The sequence below is a fragment of the Anser brachyrhynchus genome, assembly GCF_964034855.1.
Source record: "Anser brachyrhynchus genome assembly, chromosome: 9".
In the NCBI taxonomy this organism is placed as follows: domain Eukaryota; kingdom Metazoa; phylum Chordata; class Aves; order Anseriformes; family Anatidae; genus Anser; species Anser brachyrhynchus.
Window position 1 is genome coordinate 1,930,015 of NC_137703.1, and position 19,396 is coordinate 1,949,410.

The window sequence follows — 19,396 nt, forward strand, 5'->3', positions numbered from 1 at the left end:
CCGGGAGGGCCCCGCCGTGTGGTGATCCCGGGGGGGCGGCGGGCCTGAGGGACGGCCTCTGGGGGGAGGTGGGGGCCGGGACGCGGTTTCTTCGGGGCCGCGCTCCCTGCGGGTGCCGTCACCTCGTGCCGCAGCCTGACGGGGCTCGGGGCGCTGCTGGGCGCACGTGTGGGGCGTATTTTCGTTCCAGGGGTGCAGCACGAGCTCTGAGCGTGTCGTTCTGAGGGGCCCCCTAGAGTCCTTCGCTCTGTGAGTAAAGAACCGGGGGTGAAAGAAGTGCCCGGAGCTGCTGAGCAAAGTCCCGGTGAGCTTGGCTGCTCCGGGAGCTTGTTGTGGAAGTCACTGACCGGGACAAGCGCTGCTGGGCCCTTGGGGAGCTCGTTGGGCTGAGGTAAAATAGAAGGGATGTGGCTCTTACTGCCTTCAGGTACTGCTGTGTAGCTGGGGAGGCCCCGTATGGTGCTTGCCGTATCCTGGGGAAGACCAGTTTGTGTTGTGAAGGACTACTGAGCGAAAAAAGACTCGTGGTGGTGCCTCGGGTGGGCGCCGTGCTGGGGTGTGAGACCTTGGCCCCGTTCCCCGCTTGCCTGGGTGGCTGTGGGCACCTGGAGGCTGTTTGAGCCTTGTTCCTCCCCCCGCTCAGCTTTGAAATCTCAGGGTTCGAAGTCGGATGTAGGAATAGCTGTTGTTATAGATTGCCTCAATTCCAAATCATAGATGAGCAGTTTGGAAGGAAGTTCAGTATTAATGATTTTTTCACAATACCATAATACTTTGGAAAGATACTGTAGTTGTCAAAGAGGATAGCCTGTATTTAACCAGGAGGCAGAGTTGTGGCATATCTGATGTCCATGGGTTCTTGCCACTAGGGAGATGCTGTGAGGAAGTAGCTGAGCTCCTGTGATTCTCTGATCTCGAGGTTTTCTTCTGAGGTGACCAGCTATGGCAGAAGTCTTTGCCGATGCCATTTAGGTGTTTCTCCTTAGCGATCTGGAAGTTTTTCTAATGGAAAGAAACGTCACTGGATGAGTATTTAAAAACAGATGCTGGAACGAGTCACATCATTGCCTTTTTTAATCAAATCTCCTCAACTTGAGAGTGTTTTTTCTGAATTGTAGAGCAGGGCGAGTTTCCGCTACTACAGGATTGACAGAGGTAGATACAAAGACGCTCTCACCTATACGCACACACAGGCTGTCCGAGAGGGACTGCCACCCTCTTCTTCAGTCTCCCTCTTCCTGCGAACACCACAGCCGTTAGTAACGCCGAATCCTACTTAGTGAGCCTGTTTCTCAGTAACTTGGAGTAAAGTTCACTTCAATTAGCGTTATTTCCTGGCTGGAGCTCATCAAGGGATACCGCGTGCCGACTTCTCCATTCTCTCCTAAAGGTGGGCGCGCGCGTCTTGGTGGAGACTCCCCCTAAATAGTGCCGGTGGTTGGTGATTGATGCCAGTCAGCCCTAAACAAAGGTTCTTAGTAATTAACGTCTGCTCTACGCTTTTGTGTGCAGGGTGGGAAGTTACTTAGCTGTTTGTGGTGAGCTTGATAGCATCGGTCATAATTTTGCCAAATGTAAGTAGTTGGTTTGAAGTTCGTGATGTTGGTGTTTCTCTTGGCACAGGTGTGTATGAGAGCGTGCGCTCTGTTTTCACGTCAACCGGAGAGTTGCAGCGTCAGTTTTGAGGAACAAGAGTTAAACAAAATCTAAGTATTAAAAATAGGCCTGGAGGCCTCTCTGTCAGGTGCTGTAACATGCCTTTGCTCCAGAGCAGGGGCCTGAAATTTAGCAGGTCCAGCCGTGAGCATCCCAGTGAGATGGTTAGGGCAGAGTGGCAGAAAAGTACGAGCCTCACTGCTGTGATGGTGAGGAGACTGCCTCTCTGATCTGACTCGCTGATACAGGTCTTAATAACGGACTGCTTTCAAGTGCTATGTTGTTAAGAGGTGTCCTCACAGGCAGATGTGTGTGATGTGCTTACGGGGTGATCCGAAGACGCTGGTGAGAGGGCACACGAATTGTTCCAGGATCAGGTCTGCTTCTGGCAGCTTCTTTCCTAGTGGAAACTCAAGAACGTGCAGAGCATCGATCACCCGCGTGCCTTTGTCCTGCAGCTCATCTACAGCCGGTGCTTCCTGGAGCTCCCGAGGCTCAAGTGTGTGTAAAGCAGAGGTGTTCCATGTGTTGCAGCAGGGCTTGTCCTCTAATAGAGAAGGACTGTGGCATGTAGCTCGTCTTTGGTCCTGAAGACACGAAATTGAGATTTACACGACACGTTTCACTAGCTTGGTATGCCGCTTAATGCAGTTATGTGCCAAACGGGGGAGAAAGCTGATGGTGAAAAGAGGAAGTTAAACAGCAGACAATATACACGGTGAAGTGTAATGTTCTGGCTCATAATGATACCCGCATCAGGCGGTGAATGTCGTGGCAGAAATGCCTTTTGTACTCTGTGTTTCCCTGGGCTCTTCCATTAATCTTGCTGTCACGAGCCGTGGCCGTGAGCTTTCAGCTTAAAATCTGTGCGCTGGAGTTTCATTTTTCTGAGCAGTTTCTGCTTATTTCGAGTTTGAGATTCAGGTTCATCTTCATTTGAAGACGGTTCTATCAGTATATATTTGAAGAGCTTTATTTTACTGTACAATAACTGTTAGTACCTGGGAGCTTTAAGTCTTTTGCTGTGAGAGTGTGGGGGGAAAGAAATAACTGCTCGAGGTAGTGTCTTGATATAAATTGGCATTCCTCTACAGAACTGTGAATTAAAGTCATATTTCCTTAAATGACATAAAATAGTCTGTAAAATACTGCCTCTATCTCCTTCAAAGGCTATGAGGAATAACTTCAGTAATACGGTAAAAATAACTTTACTTTAAAAGGAGTGCTCTTGCGAAGCGCTTCATCCTAAATTTCTGCTGTTCAGGTGCACGGAGATTTACTGTTTCACGCTGAATATTTCAAAATGCTTTGCTTAGATTAGAACTGCTCCTGCAGCTCACAAAGTGCTGAAAACTGGGGCTATGGAGAAGTGAAGGGAATATTCAGAGGGGTTTGCGGTGGCTAACTTGGTGGCGCTGCCGGCCGCGTAAAGGGGTGCGAGACCCAGAGGGGTTTGGCTGCCTGGGAACGGGCTTCTCATCGCTGCTGTTTTGATTGTGGCAGTAAGTAAACTCCCGTGGGCATCCGAGAGGACCCAGATACGTAAGGGACCGCCTCGTGTTTTGTGTTGAGCAGTTGTTGGATGATGAAGCACAGGAGCTCTGGTGGCGGCCGATGTCAGGAGGGCGACCCTCTGACTCCTGCTGGGGCTTTGTCACCCGGGCTCCGGGGCTGTGGTGTCACTGGGGTGAGCTCCGGCACGGCCGGGGGATTTGGGCTTCGCCTCCAGGCTCGCTCCTCCTCTCTGGCATAGTTTTTATATATCTGAGCGTAAATATACATAATAGTGAATTTCTTTTGTTCTCTTTTCAGTCTCTGCCCTGGAGATTAGGGCCTGCTGCCTAGGTGGTAAAAGGTGTGAGAGAGGGCAAAAGTCAGCACGCAGAAAAGGAACGAGTTCAACCTGTGGGTGCCGGAATACGAGGAGCTGTAATATTTCAGTGTCGGTTAAAGACAGATGATATTGTGGCAAAACATACCCGTGATCTAGCCGTTGGTGCAAACGTTAAAGAGTTGTGAGTTCCCGTTTCTCTCTTAGAGAAGTGGGCAGGGACCAACCCAGTGTTTGGGTGGGGAAGAGGCCTGCTACCAGCCGCCCTTAGGTAGGGTGTGTGGAGGGGGTCTTGAAGCCTTGGCCTAATAGGGCAGGTGTTGCTGGGACAGGAGAAGTTTTAAAGCATTTTTCGCTTTTTGCAGCCTGAAGAATCAAAAAATACAGCATTTATTTAATCATGAAGCAATGCAACCGATTTCTGATGAGTTACAAATGAGGATGATAGTCTTGTCAGCAATTAAATGAGTGACAGCACCCCCCCCCCTTTTTTTTTTGTTTGTTATCAAAGTCTGTAAACTTTGCCAATGTGCTTACTTGGACAATCAAGACCCGTTTCTGAAGTCTGGTATTTGTAGCTCTGGGTTTTGGAATAAAGCGATTTGAAATTGAGCGGTTTTAAACTGAAACCCAAAATCAACCTAATTCCAGTATAAATTAATTTAAAGATAACTTTCTAGAAAATGTTTTCTCAATGCTTGCTTTAATTATGACAAACGGAACAAAACCATCCATTATTTTAATTGCACAGTCCAAAAACAGGCAGTGAGTTACGTCAGTGACTGAAATAGGTTGCATCTTATTGATTGGGCAAGTATGGATCTTCATCTGTAACTGTAAATTAAGATTGTGTGCAGTCAGCAGTACAACATCTTCAATATGTTTAATATGAAATATCCTGTAAGAAATAACTTTGTAAATTACTCCCTAAATTTCTTTAGAAGTATCTAATTGAAAAATGTAAACATAAGCCAAGGTGAAATATGTTATGAACACACACAGAAAAAGAGATTTTATTAGCGTATTTATTTGTCTAAAGGTTTGTAAAATATCTTTTGTGAAAGTTTAAAACAAATATTTAATACCAGAGTAAATTCACGCTGTCAGCAAATAAGTTCCAAGTTAGTTGGTAATGTGAATTTGTTGACATTCTATTTAAATCTTGATTTAATTTTTACATAGAAACAAAATTTTCTATTCACATGGCAGCTTTTAAAATGGTATAACCATATGCGTATTTATACAAGCACACACATTTTTATATATATATATTTATATACTTATGAAAATGTAATGCAGACACAAGATGTTCTTACAGTTTAGAATTCTTGTTTTTTTACTTAGCTTAAAAATGGGACGTCACTCCTCGGACGCAGAAGAAGAGAACAGAAGCAGAAGGAAAAAGAAACACCGCAGGCGTTCATCCTCGAGTAGCTCCTCAGACAGCAGAACGTACAGCCGTAAAAAATCTGGAAGGAAATCGAGGTCAAGGTCGCGGTCTCGAGATCTCCAGTCTCGCTCACATTCTTACGACAAAAGGTGCGTTCGTAGTAATTTACTGGCTGTTGCAGTTGTTTACAAATCGAGCTCTTTCATATTATGGTACAAAGCTAGAAGTGTTTGAATCCCATGTGTAGACAATTCTAGGTTAGAATTGTATAGCAAAGTTTGCTCAGCGTCTTGGCAGAGATGGCACTATTTCCACTTACATTAAAACATAAACAAAAAAAACCAACAACAAAACCTAAAGGAAAAAAAAACCACGAACAAAACCACAAATGCCATATATATGCAGATCCAAAGGTAAATTTGTGTTTTTTAAAATAAGAAAATAAACAAACCAAATCCTTCCTTTATTCTCCTAATGAATTTGGAGTCTCGTTTTGGAAAGACAACGGTTCATACATTAACGTCAGTTTGGAAAGTAATTCCATTCACAAGTTACAGACTATTCTGTGTTAATTGTTTTCTGTTGCCAAAGCCAAGGAGGGCTTCCCAGACAACAAAGTAGACTTTCTCTTGTCTTATTACGGTGGTTTTACAGCGGATGTATATTTTTGCTGTAAAGGCTAGTTTTCACCATCAGTCTTACTACTTTTTTAGGGTCCAGAACAGAGTAGTCAGCCAGGTGTTGAGAACACAGACTGTGTGGCTGTATCTACCAAAGTTTTCTTGACACCATGTTTCCATCATCACAGACGCCCCTTTTTGTACCTGAGCTTTTTAGATAGCCTGTTTGTCTCTCTCTGGCTTCAGGTGATCCTGGAGTCAAACTGAGCAGGTGGCGGTCAATTCATGAATAGGTGGAGCTGGAAGATGCTCATCTTGTCTAGCTGCACTGGAAATATCTTAGGCACTGCTCCTGGCCAGCCTTCCTGTAGCTGGTAGAAGTGTTTCAGTGAGTTGGCTGCTTCTGGGGGGTTTCTTGTTTGTTCATTTCCATCCCTGCTTTCTTCTGTTCCTGCTTAGCATCTACATACAGCCCTTAGGGGACACAGCGAGATGACATGGGCTCCGATGCCAACAATATGCTGATGACATGCAGCTTTATGAATCTCTTTAGTCCAGTGCAGGCATGGCTATCTCGCAGATAAAAACAGAGCTTGAAGGGAGATTAGAGTCTGGACGAAGACCAGTTGACTTAAATTGAATCCAGAAAAGACGAAAGTGTCTGCTTTTAGGATCTGGCTAGCACCTCTGCTTTGCCCTTAGTTTAGGACATTTGCTCCTGGCAGTGATGTCACTGTAACACGCTGGTGTCCTGCTGGATTTATCTCTGACCCTTAAGAATATAAACCAGCAGTCTCCGAGATGACTTTTCTTCATCTTCACTTAGCAGGAACACTAGCATTTAGCATTCCTTTTTCAGATCAAGACCTAGTTAACCTCAAAATCCTTACCAGTCCACTTGACTGCAGCCCTCGTTGTATGTAATACACCCTTTTCCTTACGGTAGATAAGCACATATCACGCTGACTAGACCCTGAATTGCAGGAATATGGTATTATTCTTTAATGCTACTTAAGCATCACGAGGCCCAGAAATATGTAGGTTCTTGTAAGGGTTGTGGTTGTTATCCAGTCAGCTGTGAGGGAGTGGAGAGGAAATTTTACAAAAGGTTAGGAGGGAATCCCTCCCATGGTTTGGGGATTAGTTGGTTTAATTTAGGTATTTATCATGTATTCTTTCACCTTTCTCCTATGTATATAATTATTATTTGAATAAATGAAACAGGAAGGTTGAGGGCAGGGAGAGAAGATAGCATTCTGACTCCTGATGGAACTTGAGAGAAAACTTGAATTGAAATAAATTCAGTTTGAATAAATTAACACTGATTATTTGATTACTAATAGTTCTAAGAAGCGGGGGGGAGAGGTCTGTCTATAACAGAGCAGGGCAAAGATTGCATCTTATGAAAATTGAGAGCTTGTTTATATAGAAAAATATACATAATATTTTTAGGCATACATAATTTAACATACATTTTATGTGTGTTTGCTTTTTATGTGTGCAGATAGAATGGCTGGAAATAATCGTGTAGAGTAGCAGTGCAGAAGCTGACATTTTGAATTTCATTTTTAGCTGTGGAATTATAGTTCCTTACATTGAAAAGCAATCCCATACAATGTATTTCTGTGTAAATTCTGCTGAAAATGTAAGTCTAAATGTTTTTTTAACCTTGGATTTGGCAAAGAGTCAATGAGTTCCAACATGCTGGTCATGGGACTAAAATGCATTGAGAGCTGGGTTGTGTTCCTGGCTTAGCCCTTCAAGTGTTGTATGATTTTAGGCATATCAGTTAACTTCTGTTTCTCCGTCTGCCCTTTTTCTGTCTTGGGATATATATTTTTGAATGTAAGCTCTTTAAGACAGGCATTGCCCAGGTATGTGTGAATTACTTATGAGCTGCAGTAGTGGTATTTGTTGAGGCTTTTAAGACATTTTGTAATACAAGAAATGGTTTTGCATATACTTTTTTTTTTTTTAAGAAGCACTAGTGTACTAATAGCATGTTGTTTTTTTTTTAGACGCAGACACAGATCGAGCAGTAGTTCTTCATATGGTTCTAGAAGAAAACGCAGTCGTAGCCGATCCAGAGGCAGAGGCAAATCCTACAGGTCTCAAAGATCGAGATCAAAAAGTAGAACAAGAAGGTAAGATCCTTTTCTAGGAGAAGGAATTGCTGTTATTTCTACTGTAAAACATTTATTTAAAAACTCCACATACTTACCAAATTTCTGAATATACCAGAAAAAATGGTTGCAAGTGGTCTAATTGACGTGCCACTTGAAACTCTTCCTAATTTGAAGTCTGTGTTGAAATCTCTTTTGATGTACCATGTCTTAAATTAAAGCTGGTAGAACAGTTGGATTTGACAGTAAGTTATATACTTTGCATTTGAGCAAATGCAAAAAAAAATAAAATTAATAAAGTCACCTCATTTTGGTTTAACTGTAATCATCTGAAGACTTTGCGTGGATTTTCTTTTTTATTACTTATTTCTGTAACTTCCATGCATAATATTAGCTCAGTGAAGGTGACACTGAACTGTTATTTTCTCATCTGTATTTCTCTTGAAATGGATACGTGTTTATAGTTACACAAATTTTACTTAAAGATATGTGGTGGTAAAAATCTTGATGAATTGAATTTTGACAAATAGTATTTTCAATAATAAGCATAATTTAAATCATAGTATGTTGCAAATTGTATTATAAAAACTGTTTCATACTTCTGTGATTAACAGAAGCTCAATTTTTGTGTGTATTTTTCAATTAATAAGTTTAAATAAAGTTTATCCTTGGATATCAGAAATACTGTTAGCATTTCCTATGGAATTTAAGTTCATTATTTAGTGTATCAGGCAGATCAAAGCTTGTTTTCTTTGCATCTGTTTACTGATGCAAAGTTTACCTTACTGATCATCAGGTAGGTAATTTTGTCTGCCTATACCGAGAAGTTAGTAAAACGTTATTTTCATATATCAGATCAGTCGAGCTGTTCCTTCTAAATGTTATTGGGAAAACTGTTGTTGAAGGACGTGAGTGTTTCACTTTTTCCTATTTGTATTCTGTCATGATTTATTCACAGCTGTTCATTATAATAGTTGCCTGGACACTTACTGCAGTACAGTGCTTTTGTAGTAGCAATTTGGTTATTTAAACGGGCTGATTTCTCGTTGTGTATACTTTCCATCTGAGCTGTGGGCTCTAGCTAAGCTACTGAGCTGTCTGTAGAAATACTCCTGTAAACATCCACTGTTTTTATAACAAATCAGTTTTAAAACAACAGAACATTAAAATAACAAGGTGACAATGAAGATATTTTTCAGTACATCAGATACTCACTATTAGGAACTATGATAACCTGTTTTTAAAGATCTTTTGTTGTAATAAGTACAAATTGCATTATTTGTTAGACATAGTCTAATATACTAATGGTCGTGTTTGCCAGAAGGTTTACTGATGTTGGTTGTCACCGCAATGTATGGAAATTATGCAGCTAAAAAACTTGAGATAAATTGCAGTCAGGTTTTTAATTTTGTGCTAGGGAATACCGTGTACAAATATTTTATATATAAAATATACCGACTTTTCAGTACTACAGCTATGAAACGTAGTTGCAGGTCACATTATATTACAATTCACAGGCATGGTTCTTTAGGGAAGATATTCATAAATAACATCCTAAATTATAAAAGAAGACTCTTTGAGCAAGTTAAAATCATGAAACTAAAAGGGTGACACCAAGTCCTTTATGGTTATTTTTTTTCAAGTCTGCTCTCTGTTGTGATGTTACACTGTGAAGCCACGGTTAATCTTGCTTCTGGAGGAGAGTTAAATCAGGTGCAGAAAGCTGCTGCTGGAGGCCTGTGTTCTCCCTGCTTGTTAGCATGGAGGCCGTTGCAGCGGTGCTGAATGCTTCCTTTCCTTCCTAACTCAAAATCTGCCTTGTGCATTTGACCAAAGATATGAATAGATCTCTGAAGGGGCCTGACTGAGTACCTTACGATTCCTCAGGCTGTAAAAGAGATTGCGGGGGACAGAGGGAATATGATGGAGGGGTATAAAAAATGAATGATGTGGAAAGATGATTAAGAAATGAGTGTTTCCTGTCTCCTGCAATGTAAGACCCAGGGCAAGCATCAAGTGAAGGAAGGCTGTTGGTTCTTACATACCCCGTAATTGAGATGTGGAGGTCCTTGCTGTTGGATATCGTGGGTACCCAAAATTTAAATGAGTTAATAAAGGAGTCAGGCAAGAAAAATCCATCCAAAGCTGTTAAAGGTGAAGAGACAGTATTTGCCTTGGGAGCTGTACACAGTGTTGTGATGAAGTCATTGTGGATTTTTATATGAACTTGGCACCTGTCATTCATTACATTTTTTTGCTTAGGGTGGGGCAGCTTATTTTCATATGTAACTCTTAAAGGTAAGTACTGAAGAAAACACGTATGTAAACTAGCTAATAAAATGATGAGAAGTCGCTCAGCCATCCTTTGTTAGTGTAGTAAAAAGCATGTCACCCACTGAAGTATTCAGCAGTAAAGTGAAGATCTTCTCTGCGCTACTCCCGCTTGTAACGTTACTGTTGTACTTTCAAAGTACTGCCTGTAGGACTTGAGCAACTGTGAGTTTTCCGAAGCAAATGGGACTGACAGTAGAAAACTAGTTTCATGGTGGAAGTGAAGATCCTTTATGTGGTATCTTTAAATCACTGGGTTTGGTTTTGGTGGAAGCCATGCAGATAGTGCAAACTCTGCGTCTCATAATGCCTCTTCTCCCTGCAGTCCCCCCATCAAATTAAGAGAGTTTGTTTTTCAAGGCTCTAAGCATGTTTGTGGCTGTAATGCAATTTTTTAAATACTTCAGTAGTATAAATATTTCATTTGGATGAAATACTGAAATATCAAGCTTTAATTTGAAAAGTTAGACTTTCTGTAGTGACGTGTAAACATATTTTGAGCTTTTGGTAATCTAAAGTGATTTTTTTGTACTTTATTTTAGAAGATGAGAAAACTTGTGTGTATTATAACTGTTTTAGATGCATTTTTTTCAGAGCCAAAAAAGTGGGGCTTCCTAGTAATGCTATAAATTTGAAGCTGTCCTACAGCAAGATAGTACCATGCAAATATGACTTAATAAGATCACAAACTGAATTTCAGCAAAACAACCAAGATTTACATTAAATTAGGAATTTTAAAACCGATTTAGTTTGTTTTACTGAGCATTTGCTTAATAACATTTTGCCTTCTTGCAATCTTTTTAAAGACAATAATTCGTCTGTGAAATGCAGGCACATCCTCAGTGGAAAAATTGAAAGCAACAGCTCACTTTCTGAAACCACACATATAGTGATATAAAGAAATATTTCAGCTCTACGAAATTTAATAAATCATCCCATTTCCTAATTTGATCATATTAGATGCTGATGTGGAAGAAGCATTTCAAATACCATCTCCTCATTAATATACATCAGTCTGGGGAATAGAATGGAATACTTTATGCAGAGATGTCACAGTTACTGTTTCTTAGTTTACTAAGTGGAACAGGTTGATGTGATACTGGGTGCTATTTGTCAATGTCTTGCTAAAATGGTTTGGGTCGAGTTATGGAGTCCAGAAAGACGGCGGCTGATAAATCAAAACTGGATTGAGTGGACAGGAGGCAGTGATTGATACTGTGACAGGATATGAAGAAAGGAATCCTGATACAAGCATGCATGATATTGAATATGAGAAGGAAAATGGCCCTGGAGTATGGATATTATTCAAGGAAATGAGAATAATAATATCATCTTGAAATTATTGCTGGGTGAAGATTAGGATAGTTCTTATTAGAATATTATGCTTCTCTGGAATGGAGAAACTCAGGTTCCACATAATTTGTATGTGACTAGGGTCCTGTTAATATTTTTTTGAGTTTTCACTGCAATTGTTCTGCAAGTTAATTATGTATGGAAAATACGTATTTTACATCACAACTCCTGACTTCAATCTTTTAATTCACGTAGCTTGAAATAGAATTAACCAAAAGATGTTAACCTTTATTCCTTGATTTCATACAATTCTGTGATTATAGAGTATTTCCCTGTAATTGCCTTTAAATATGCAAGTTTGTTTTTTATTGTCTGCCAAATGCTTTTGGCTTTCCCTGTTATGTTAAACTGAAACCTGCTGTCTTGAAATATCTTTAACGGTTCAACTTAGGGTGTTATGGTAACAGTAGTACATCTATAGATAATCTAAGAAGAGGAAATAGAGCGCGTAAGGCAGTCTTGTTTGTAAAAGTGATGCCTTTGGACGGTCAGTGAAGGAAGTGTCTGATCAGTGGCTGTTTTGTGTTGCTGGGGACGTGGTTGTGTTACATGATGTGTTATTTCCTTAGCTTTCTTCCAGTCTAATTGATTTAATTTTGAAGTAAGTGCATCTTATTGCTGCCTAGTGGCAGGGCGACCTATTCTGTGTGGATGGCTTTGGGACAGAGTTGGGTTTAGGTAGCAAAAAGCAGATTGTTGGTGGAAGTTGCCATTATCCTAGCAATGTAAACGAGAATTATCTTACATCCATCCCTCACAGCTTGCCAGAATTCTTCAGTTTTAGTACTTACCATTTGTACTATTTAGTGTGGTAGTATGGACGTGCTAAGTTCTTCCAAATAAAGCCTGGCCTAGCAGAGCTTACAGCTGATAACAGAGGTTGGATCAAGACATAATCTTTGCTAATGTGTATAAATTTGAGTTTGAGGGGATAGTTTCCATTATGAACAGCTTTGGCAAGAGTTTTCTACTAACTGCATCGGCCTGAAAGGATAATAAAGGCTCTTAGGAGAGAGGGAGATGAAAGGGATATAGGTTTGGAGGCAGGCATTAGTGTCAGCAGCAATGTGTGGCAGAAGAGAGAATGACGGACAAAGAGCAAAATTGCAAGGGGTCTCACAGATCAGGCTGAGCTGATGGAGGAACAGGAAGAAGTAGAGGAGAGTTTAATTAAAAAAAAAAAAGAGAGAGAAAGGAATGGCTCAAGTAGTGTTCAAAAAGCATCACATGTATAAGATGAATTGCAGTTGCATGAACCTGGAATTTTGATTCTGCGATTAAGAGTGTTGTGAAGCAAGACGAAATTTCAATATGCCACAGGTGTGTGGATTAAAGCCGAGGCTGGTTTCAGTCAAAGAGCAGGAGTCTTGCTCAGGGCTTCAAGTGTTCATGTAGATGGTGATAGCGGTGCTGGGGAAGAGGAGAGTTGTAGGGAAGAAAGCGAAGGTTTTCTGAACTGACCGTCCTACAGACATCAGACAGTGAGAGCTATTGGCCGGCGGGAAGGGGATGGAAGGAATTCGAAAGTAATGGTTTTGAGTAACACTAGCAGCAGTGACTCAGAGCAGTGGGATGACTACGAGGGAAGGCAGAGGGTACAAACATGACTCTTCCTGAGCATCTGCTGTAAAAAGCAAGGAATAAGGGCAAGACAGCTGTGGAAAAAAAAAGATTGGGCACAAATTGTCAGACGGTGTTGAAAAGCTGTCTTAATCTATTGAAAGGCTTTTTCAACATGACCGTCTTTGGAAATGGATCCAAGAATTTTCCACAGAGAAGCAGATAAAAGTCCTATAAGTAATCAAGGAATGCTATTTAATCTGAGTATTTCTTTTGAAATGTTTCATTGCCTGCTAGTAACTACTGGAGTTACTATTCTTTTACTGTTTTGATCTGCCTGGAATATTTTTTTTTCCTTCTCTCCTTGCTACACAAATTTACAATGTCCAGTGCAACTAGCTGTACAGACCCAAGTAATCATTTAAGAGATGAGTGCAAACATTACGTGTTTGTCTCTTCTCTAAGTGCTGGGAAGTTTGGACTCTTCAGTTCTTTCCATTAGAATGCATGTTTAATTCACAAAGGTAGTATTTCTTGCGTTAAACTTCAGACAAAGACTTGGGGAAGAGAAGAACTAGTGGAATCAGGTTGGGTTTGTTCATGTGATCTTTAGTTTTCCTGCGGATGGTAATGGCAGATGATATTTCTTTTTCTCCAGCAGTAGATCAACACCTGCAGTTTTTATGTAGGGTCTTGCTGCATTGCAGATTATATCACCAATAGTCTCTAAAAATATATATTTTTAGATATAATAACAGTGCTTTTTTTTTTTTAAAAAAAAAAAAGAAATGTTAACAGTTTGTCTACATGAATGTAGTGGAAAAACCACAGAGGTGAAGCAGTAGCATTCCAGATATCCTAGAGCAATGACCCACCAATGAGTACATTACCAGGATCTAATTGACCGCTTTGGGAAATTAAACTTCATAAGGCAATGCCAGGGGCTCTTAAGTTATCAATAAGGCCGGCTAGCTGCTAGTGACAGTTGCTTTGATGCCTTTCATTGGTATAAAAAAAAAAAAGCCTTAAAAGATATGAATGCATGTCTGCTGTTCATTTAGAGCTAACTATTGAGTCTAATTGCATGAAAACTTTTTCTAAAGCAGTCCAGGTGTTATGTACGTAGGATGTGTTTTAAATGTAGCTTCTTATTTTTCTCAAACCTTTTATTCCTCCCATTGGGAAAGGGTGTACTTGTGGCGCTTTTTTTTTTTTTTTTTGATTAGAGGTTGGTGGAGGCTATGGTTCAGTTTTCTGTGTGGGAAAAGGTATTCAAGAAAGATGAGAATAATTTGATTCCCCTTAGTGGAGAATTGCCTTTATTATTTTGATGTGTCTATATCCTAAACTATTACGTATTTTTACTTTTTTAATCCTCTCTTCCTCCATTTCCGAAGCTCTGGCCATGAAATAGAATCTATTAGTTTTGTGCCGCAGAGATCGTGTTTCCAGAGGCAGCTATGCAAATTAACATGGAGCAGATGTCTTAAAGATGCGTTGGTAATACAAGACCGTCCCTGTCTGCTGTGGTAAATTGGTTCTGCGCCCAGCGTTGGTTCCTAGAACGCGATTACCAATGTGACACGCAAAGTTTGTAGAAGTTAGGGGAAGCATTTTGCTGTGTGCTTGATTCCTGTCTTTCTAATACAGTATGGGAGCCACAGTACCTGCCTGAAAAAGATACAAGTGAAATGCAGCTTTTTCTACGGAGAGTGGTTTACTATCTCTTTTGTACGGGACTCGTCAGAACGTTACTCTCGGTAGGGTTTTGACTCTGTAGCAGCAGAGTGCAGAAGTTGTCAGCACTTCCTAGTCCAAAAATTCATCCTGAGTTTTGTTGAATGTATCTAAGTCAACCTCGCTGCAGCTGCCTGTGCCAGTGGTAAGATTGCACATACAACCTTCACTTAGCAGCCCTGTTCGGGGTGGTTTTAATGATGGATTACTGCTTCTTGCACAGATTCCTTACCACATTTACTTTGTGTTAATAGATTGGTTGCGGTGGTCCTGCTCGATTTTTTTTTTTTTTTTTTTTTTTTTTTTTTTTTTTTTGTCCCTTGCTCTTATGTTACTGTTCCAGTGCCATGCGAGGCAGTTGTAACAAGATTTTGTTCTACAACTAGCCACCTCCGATTGGGGTCAGCAGCTCTGAAGAATGCTGCGCTGACTGATGCTATGCTTTTTGCAAACCAGAAGTTAAATATGTTGCTAGAAACATATCAAGCCCTGGGAGAAATTAATTGCCAAAGAGATAAGATGATGTTCGTCTGTAACGTCTTGCTGGAGGCTGCCTGGGAGCTGGGACCTGGGGACCAGTGCCTTGCTCAGGTGCGTTACGGTTCTTTGCTCCTGGCTGTGCCGCGTGCCCTTCAGAGTCCCTCTCTGTGTCAGAGATGGTCGTTGCTGAATTGCTCCAACGTTTGTTTTTGTGCTTGCCTATGTTCCCTGAGCTAATCACTGTTCTGAATAAATCCGTGTACATGTCCTGGAATCCTTCCGTTCCTGCTTCTGTTTAAGGTTTGGGCTGAAGCGACTGCTCAGGAGCAGAGCACTGCTGCCTGCTGCTCTGCACGCAGCGAGTAGGACAGCAGCTGCCGCACGCAGTGCTTTCGGTGCCTGGGTAAGGGTAAATCCTATCCTACAAAAATCAATTGTACTTCAAGATCCAAATAGGCAGCTGCCTGTTCCTTGTTGATATTCTGACCAAAGTGTGGTTTGGGGGTGAGTTTCATGCCAGGTTCAGGCGATTTAAGCTGGGCTGCTGTGACATATTCTTGGCCGTCCCTTCATCTTTTAGTACGTTGTCCTCTCCCATGTCTGTGCAGTGAGGGAGTTCAGGGGCAGATCTGTCTGAAAGCTCGCTCGTGGAACAGAGAGCAAGGAGCAAGAGAGCAGGGGGAGAGATGCCTGCACGTGGAGGATGTTGGCTGGGGACAAAAGGGCCGGGCCTGGGGCACTCCAGCTGCAATCAGGTGAGAGATGACTGTAAAGCTGCAGGGAGAGAGAGCTCCTGGCTTCCAAGGCAAGGTGCTGCCTCTCCCTGGGATGCAGAGTCCAAGTATATGGAGCTGGCGGCGCTTCATCTGCTCCGGACATGGGTCTGTGGGTGGGAAGCTTTGGCTCTGTTGGAGTCAGTGACAGAGCTGCACTTGACTTCAGTGATTCCAGGTTTTCAAGTCAAGTGTAATGTTGCAGAAAAAAAATAAAAATAAAAAAAAGAAAAAGCATAGTGTTAACTTCAGGCATCTGTAGAGCCTTTGTCTTTTTACTATCAAAGTAGGGCTTAAGCAATTACCTGGGCAAAATATTCTATTTAGGTTAAATATGCCATCACAAAAGGAAAAGATGGGAAAACCTCAGTTTGTTTTTGCATAGTATAACTGGAGAGAGATGCATTTAAATGTCATGCATATTTTTTAAGAATGATTTTTAAAGTATAGGAACAGGTTAAAAAATACTTTAATATCTGTATCTTAATACTAAAATATTTGGGATGTATTTTTATATAATTTTTTTATTTTGAATCTTTACATTTTCTGCAAATCCATATATGCGTACCTCAAAATACTGTGAAACACATGCTTCCAATATCAAGTTTCCTTATCCATAAATATTATTTAAAAATATTCTTCAGTTGCGGTTTTTATAGCGTTATATCGACTCCTAGTAAGGCAGACTGAAAAAATCTCATTGACTTTAAAGCGATGCATTATGCTTGGCTTGAATCACTGATTTTATTTTTTTTGTAATTCTGTACTGCTGATTTATATCAAAAATGGAGGCAAGGGCTACTGTATGTTTTTTAATTATGCATATATTGTTAGATATCTATTGTCTTCTATAGTTTATGCTTCTCTTCTGAGGACACATGCAGGGGTAAGCTAAATTGTAATAGAATTTAAATTAATCTGTGGTATAGGACTGAAAATCTGTTAGCAGTCTATATCAAAAAGGTATGCTAAAAGTTTTCCTGTTAAAGCTCTAAGCTTCTTGATTGGAGAACGGGTAAAAAAAAAAATCCTTTTCCTATTTTTCTAGCATATAGTCTTCTTGAAGTTCTTCCAAATTAGATTTTAAATGCCAATTAGGAGGTTGAATATACTAAAATAAAAGCAAATACAACCAAAATGGCCTCACCTTATGGCTAGTTAGGCTTTTTCTCTCAAAAGCGGAACCTTTGCTCTGAGCATGGCTTTGAGAAAGATATTCAGCTTAATGAACACATTAATTAGAACCATAACTATTTATAAGATAATTAGAAACGAAGCACGGTAAACTGGGCTTTTCCTGCAATTAATGGAGGATTAATTACTGGAGGTAATGAAGTGGATTTTTAAATGCATTAAGGTGAAGTACAGAGATGTGCAAGGCTTTGTGATAGTTGCATAATTATTCCAGGCTGTTTGAGCATAGCTCATATGAGATCGCTAATAAGCATCATTGCATCATTATGTATGCACTTAAAAAGACTTACCACCAAAATGACTGCCTAATTATTTCTAATTGGCAGGAGTCTGTGTAGTCATTGAGCTGTTTGTAGCCATTTTAAGGTTCATTTAACTATCCTTGGGGCCATGTGATAGATGGAAAAAAGCTTCAACTGCACGCTGGCCTTGGCTGGCGCCGTTAATCAATTTTGGTGGGCTTCAGTTTGAAATGCATTTGCTCATGCAGAGGTCAAAACCTGAAGTAGTCCAAGCAAAGTTTTGCTTTTTGAAGCCACTTGACTGTATTCATTAGCAATTAGTAAAATAATTGTGTCTGTCACTATATTTGGATTTCCATATGACTTGGTATTCTTTCATCACTGTCCCTTCTTATAGCATATTAGCTTCACTGGAAACCAAATATTCTTCCAACAGACCCTTTTAGCAACTTCAGTGTAGTGGCATATGTTCCGATATACTACCTTTCTTCATTCATTTGTTAGCTTAAACAGTGCAGTACATTTCAACACAATCATCTAATTTGCTCCCGATTGATTGCTGAGTGAAAGTTTCTACCCAAGGACAACATTTTAGGGCTTTTAAGGGTATCTCTGAGGAATTAGTCATTAAGCATTAAGAGAGGAAGTAAGAAGTAGTCAAATCGAATTCTGACATTTACCAGAGTTTTGTAGTTAGGGGCATCTATTTCCAAGATGTTGACAGCTATGTATATTCAAGGACATCTTCTGGCAGAAGAAACCCGTGTAATAATCGCGCTCGTTTAAATAAAAACTCATTTCTACGTGTGTGTTAGTACACCGGTCTTGTCAATAATTACATTAGAAACGTTGTGAATATCATTTGAAAATGACCCTTTTGATATGTTATAATTAGTATATAGTTATTTTATCTTACTATGTCAGATTTAATGTGACATCCGATTAAGTAAGCGTCTGTGAAAGTTTTCAATGAGTGCGTTGTCCTGTTAAATGTAATCATAACCATCTGTGGGATGCTGTCAATGTACATAAGCCATGCGGATAGCTTAAGAAAACACTGGTGAGCAAATTGTAGGCTAATAAAATAAAGGTCAGCATTACCATTTTTGTTACAGAAAATGCGGTTCTAGGAACTTAATGTTAAAACGGAATGTTAAAAATAATTGTTCTGATTACGGTTAGCGTGTAAGATTGAAAATAGTTATTAGTATTTTTAAAAAGCAAAAAAAAAGTAATTTACTCATGAAGTATTAGTTCAGATGACAGACGAGGTGTTAAAGCAAGGGAATTATGGTAGCATAACTAAAATGTAAACTAATCCTTACAGAAAGCTGCAGAATTCTTTAACATTGTTTTAAATTATTTTAATATTGATACTTCTATAATGGCAGCTTTTGTGAAAGGATCACTTTTGTAAACAAATATTCAAGACAAAAAGAAATACAAATAGCCTTTCTTGCTGATTCTCATTAGGAATTGTATTTTATGAAGTCCTGTCAAATATGTGGTAATGGAAATGCTGCTCCCTCAATAATCAGAACTATTATTAGGAAGTAAATTTTAGCATGGAACAGCAGTTTTAATCCGCCTTAGAACTTTCTGGTTGGATATATTGGAAATTGTGGTGGTAATGAAAGTTGTAACTGCTGATGAGTATGTTCTTCTCTGATGCAGTACAGCAGTGCGATAGGAATCACGTGGGTGTAGCCATGATGTTAATTGTAAAACTGTCCACAGTGAGAATTTTAAACCGACATTTATGTAATTACCAAATTATTTCATCTGGTTTGTGTGGAGTTGGGGATTCTGGATGGGCCCCATCACCAACTTTGCTTCAAAATCTCTTCCTGTACCGAGTTTCCTCCTCACCGAAGGCAGAAGGTGCTATCTGCAGCCCTTTTGGGGTTTGCTTTGGAAGATCTGCTCTTGGGAACCTCCAGCATGCCTTGAAATGATGAGCTGCCTCGGCCAGTACTTCCCATCCCTTTGGACTTTGCTCTTTTCAAGCAGTCATCTCTTCTGGGGTCGCTTGAATTTGCTACGAGACCATGCAGTTTCTCTGCAGTCTGCCTGCCGCTGGGACAGTGGTAAATAGTGTGGGCTCGC

The 19,396-nt window shown here is 40.3% G+C and overlaps 1 protein-coding gene across 4 annotated transcripts in view; it reads left to right on the plus strand.

Moving 5' to 3' along the window:
- RSRC1 (arginine and serine rich coiled-coil 1) overlaps positions 1-19,396 on the plus strand; it is a 144,981-nt gene that overhangs the window by 367 nt on the left and 125,218 nt on the right. For 2 of the 4 annotated variants that reach the window (XM_080604990.1, XM_080604993.1), the window contains exons 2-3: positions 4,832-5,026; positions 7,516-7,641. In XM_080604990.1, coding sequence (XP_080461116.1) covers positions 4,839-5,026; positions 7,516-7,641 — 314 coding nt within the window. In that variant the 5' untranslated portion in view covers positions 4,832-4,838. Of the gene's footprint in view, positions 1-72; positions 392-1,452; positions 3,672-4,831; positions 5,027-7,515; positions 7,642-19,396 lie in introns of those variants that run through there. The other 2 variants (XM_080604992.1, XM_080604991.1) reach the window with 2 other exon arrangements.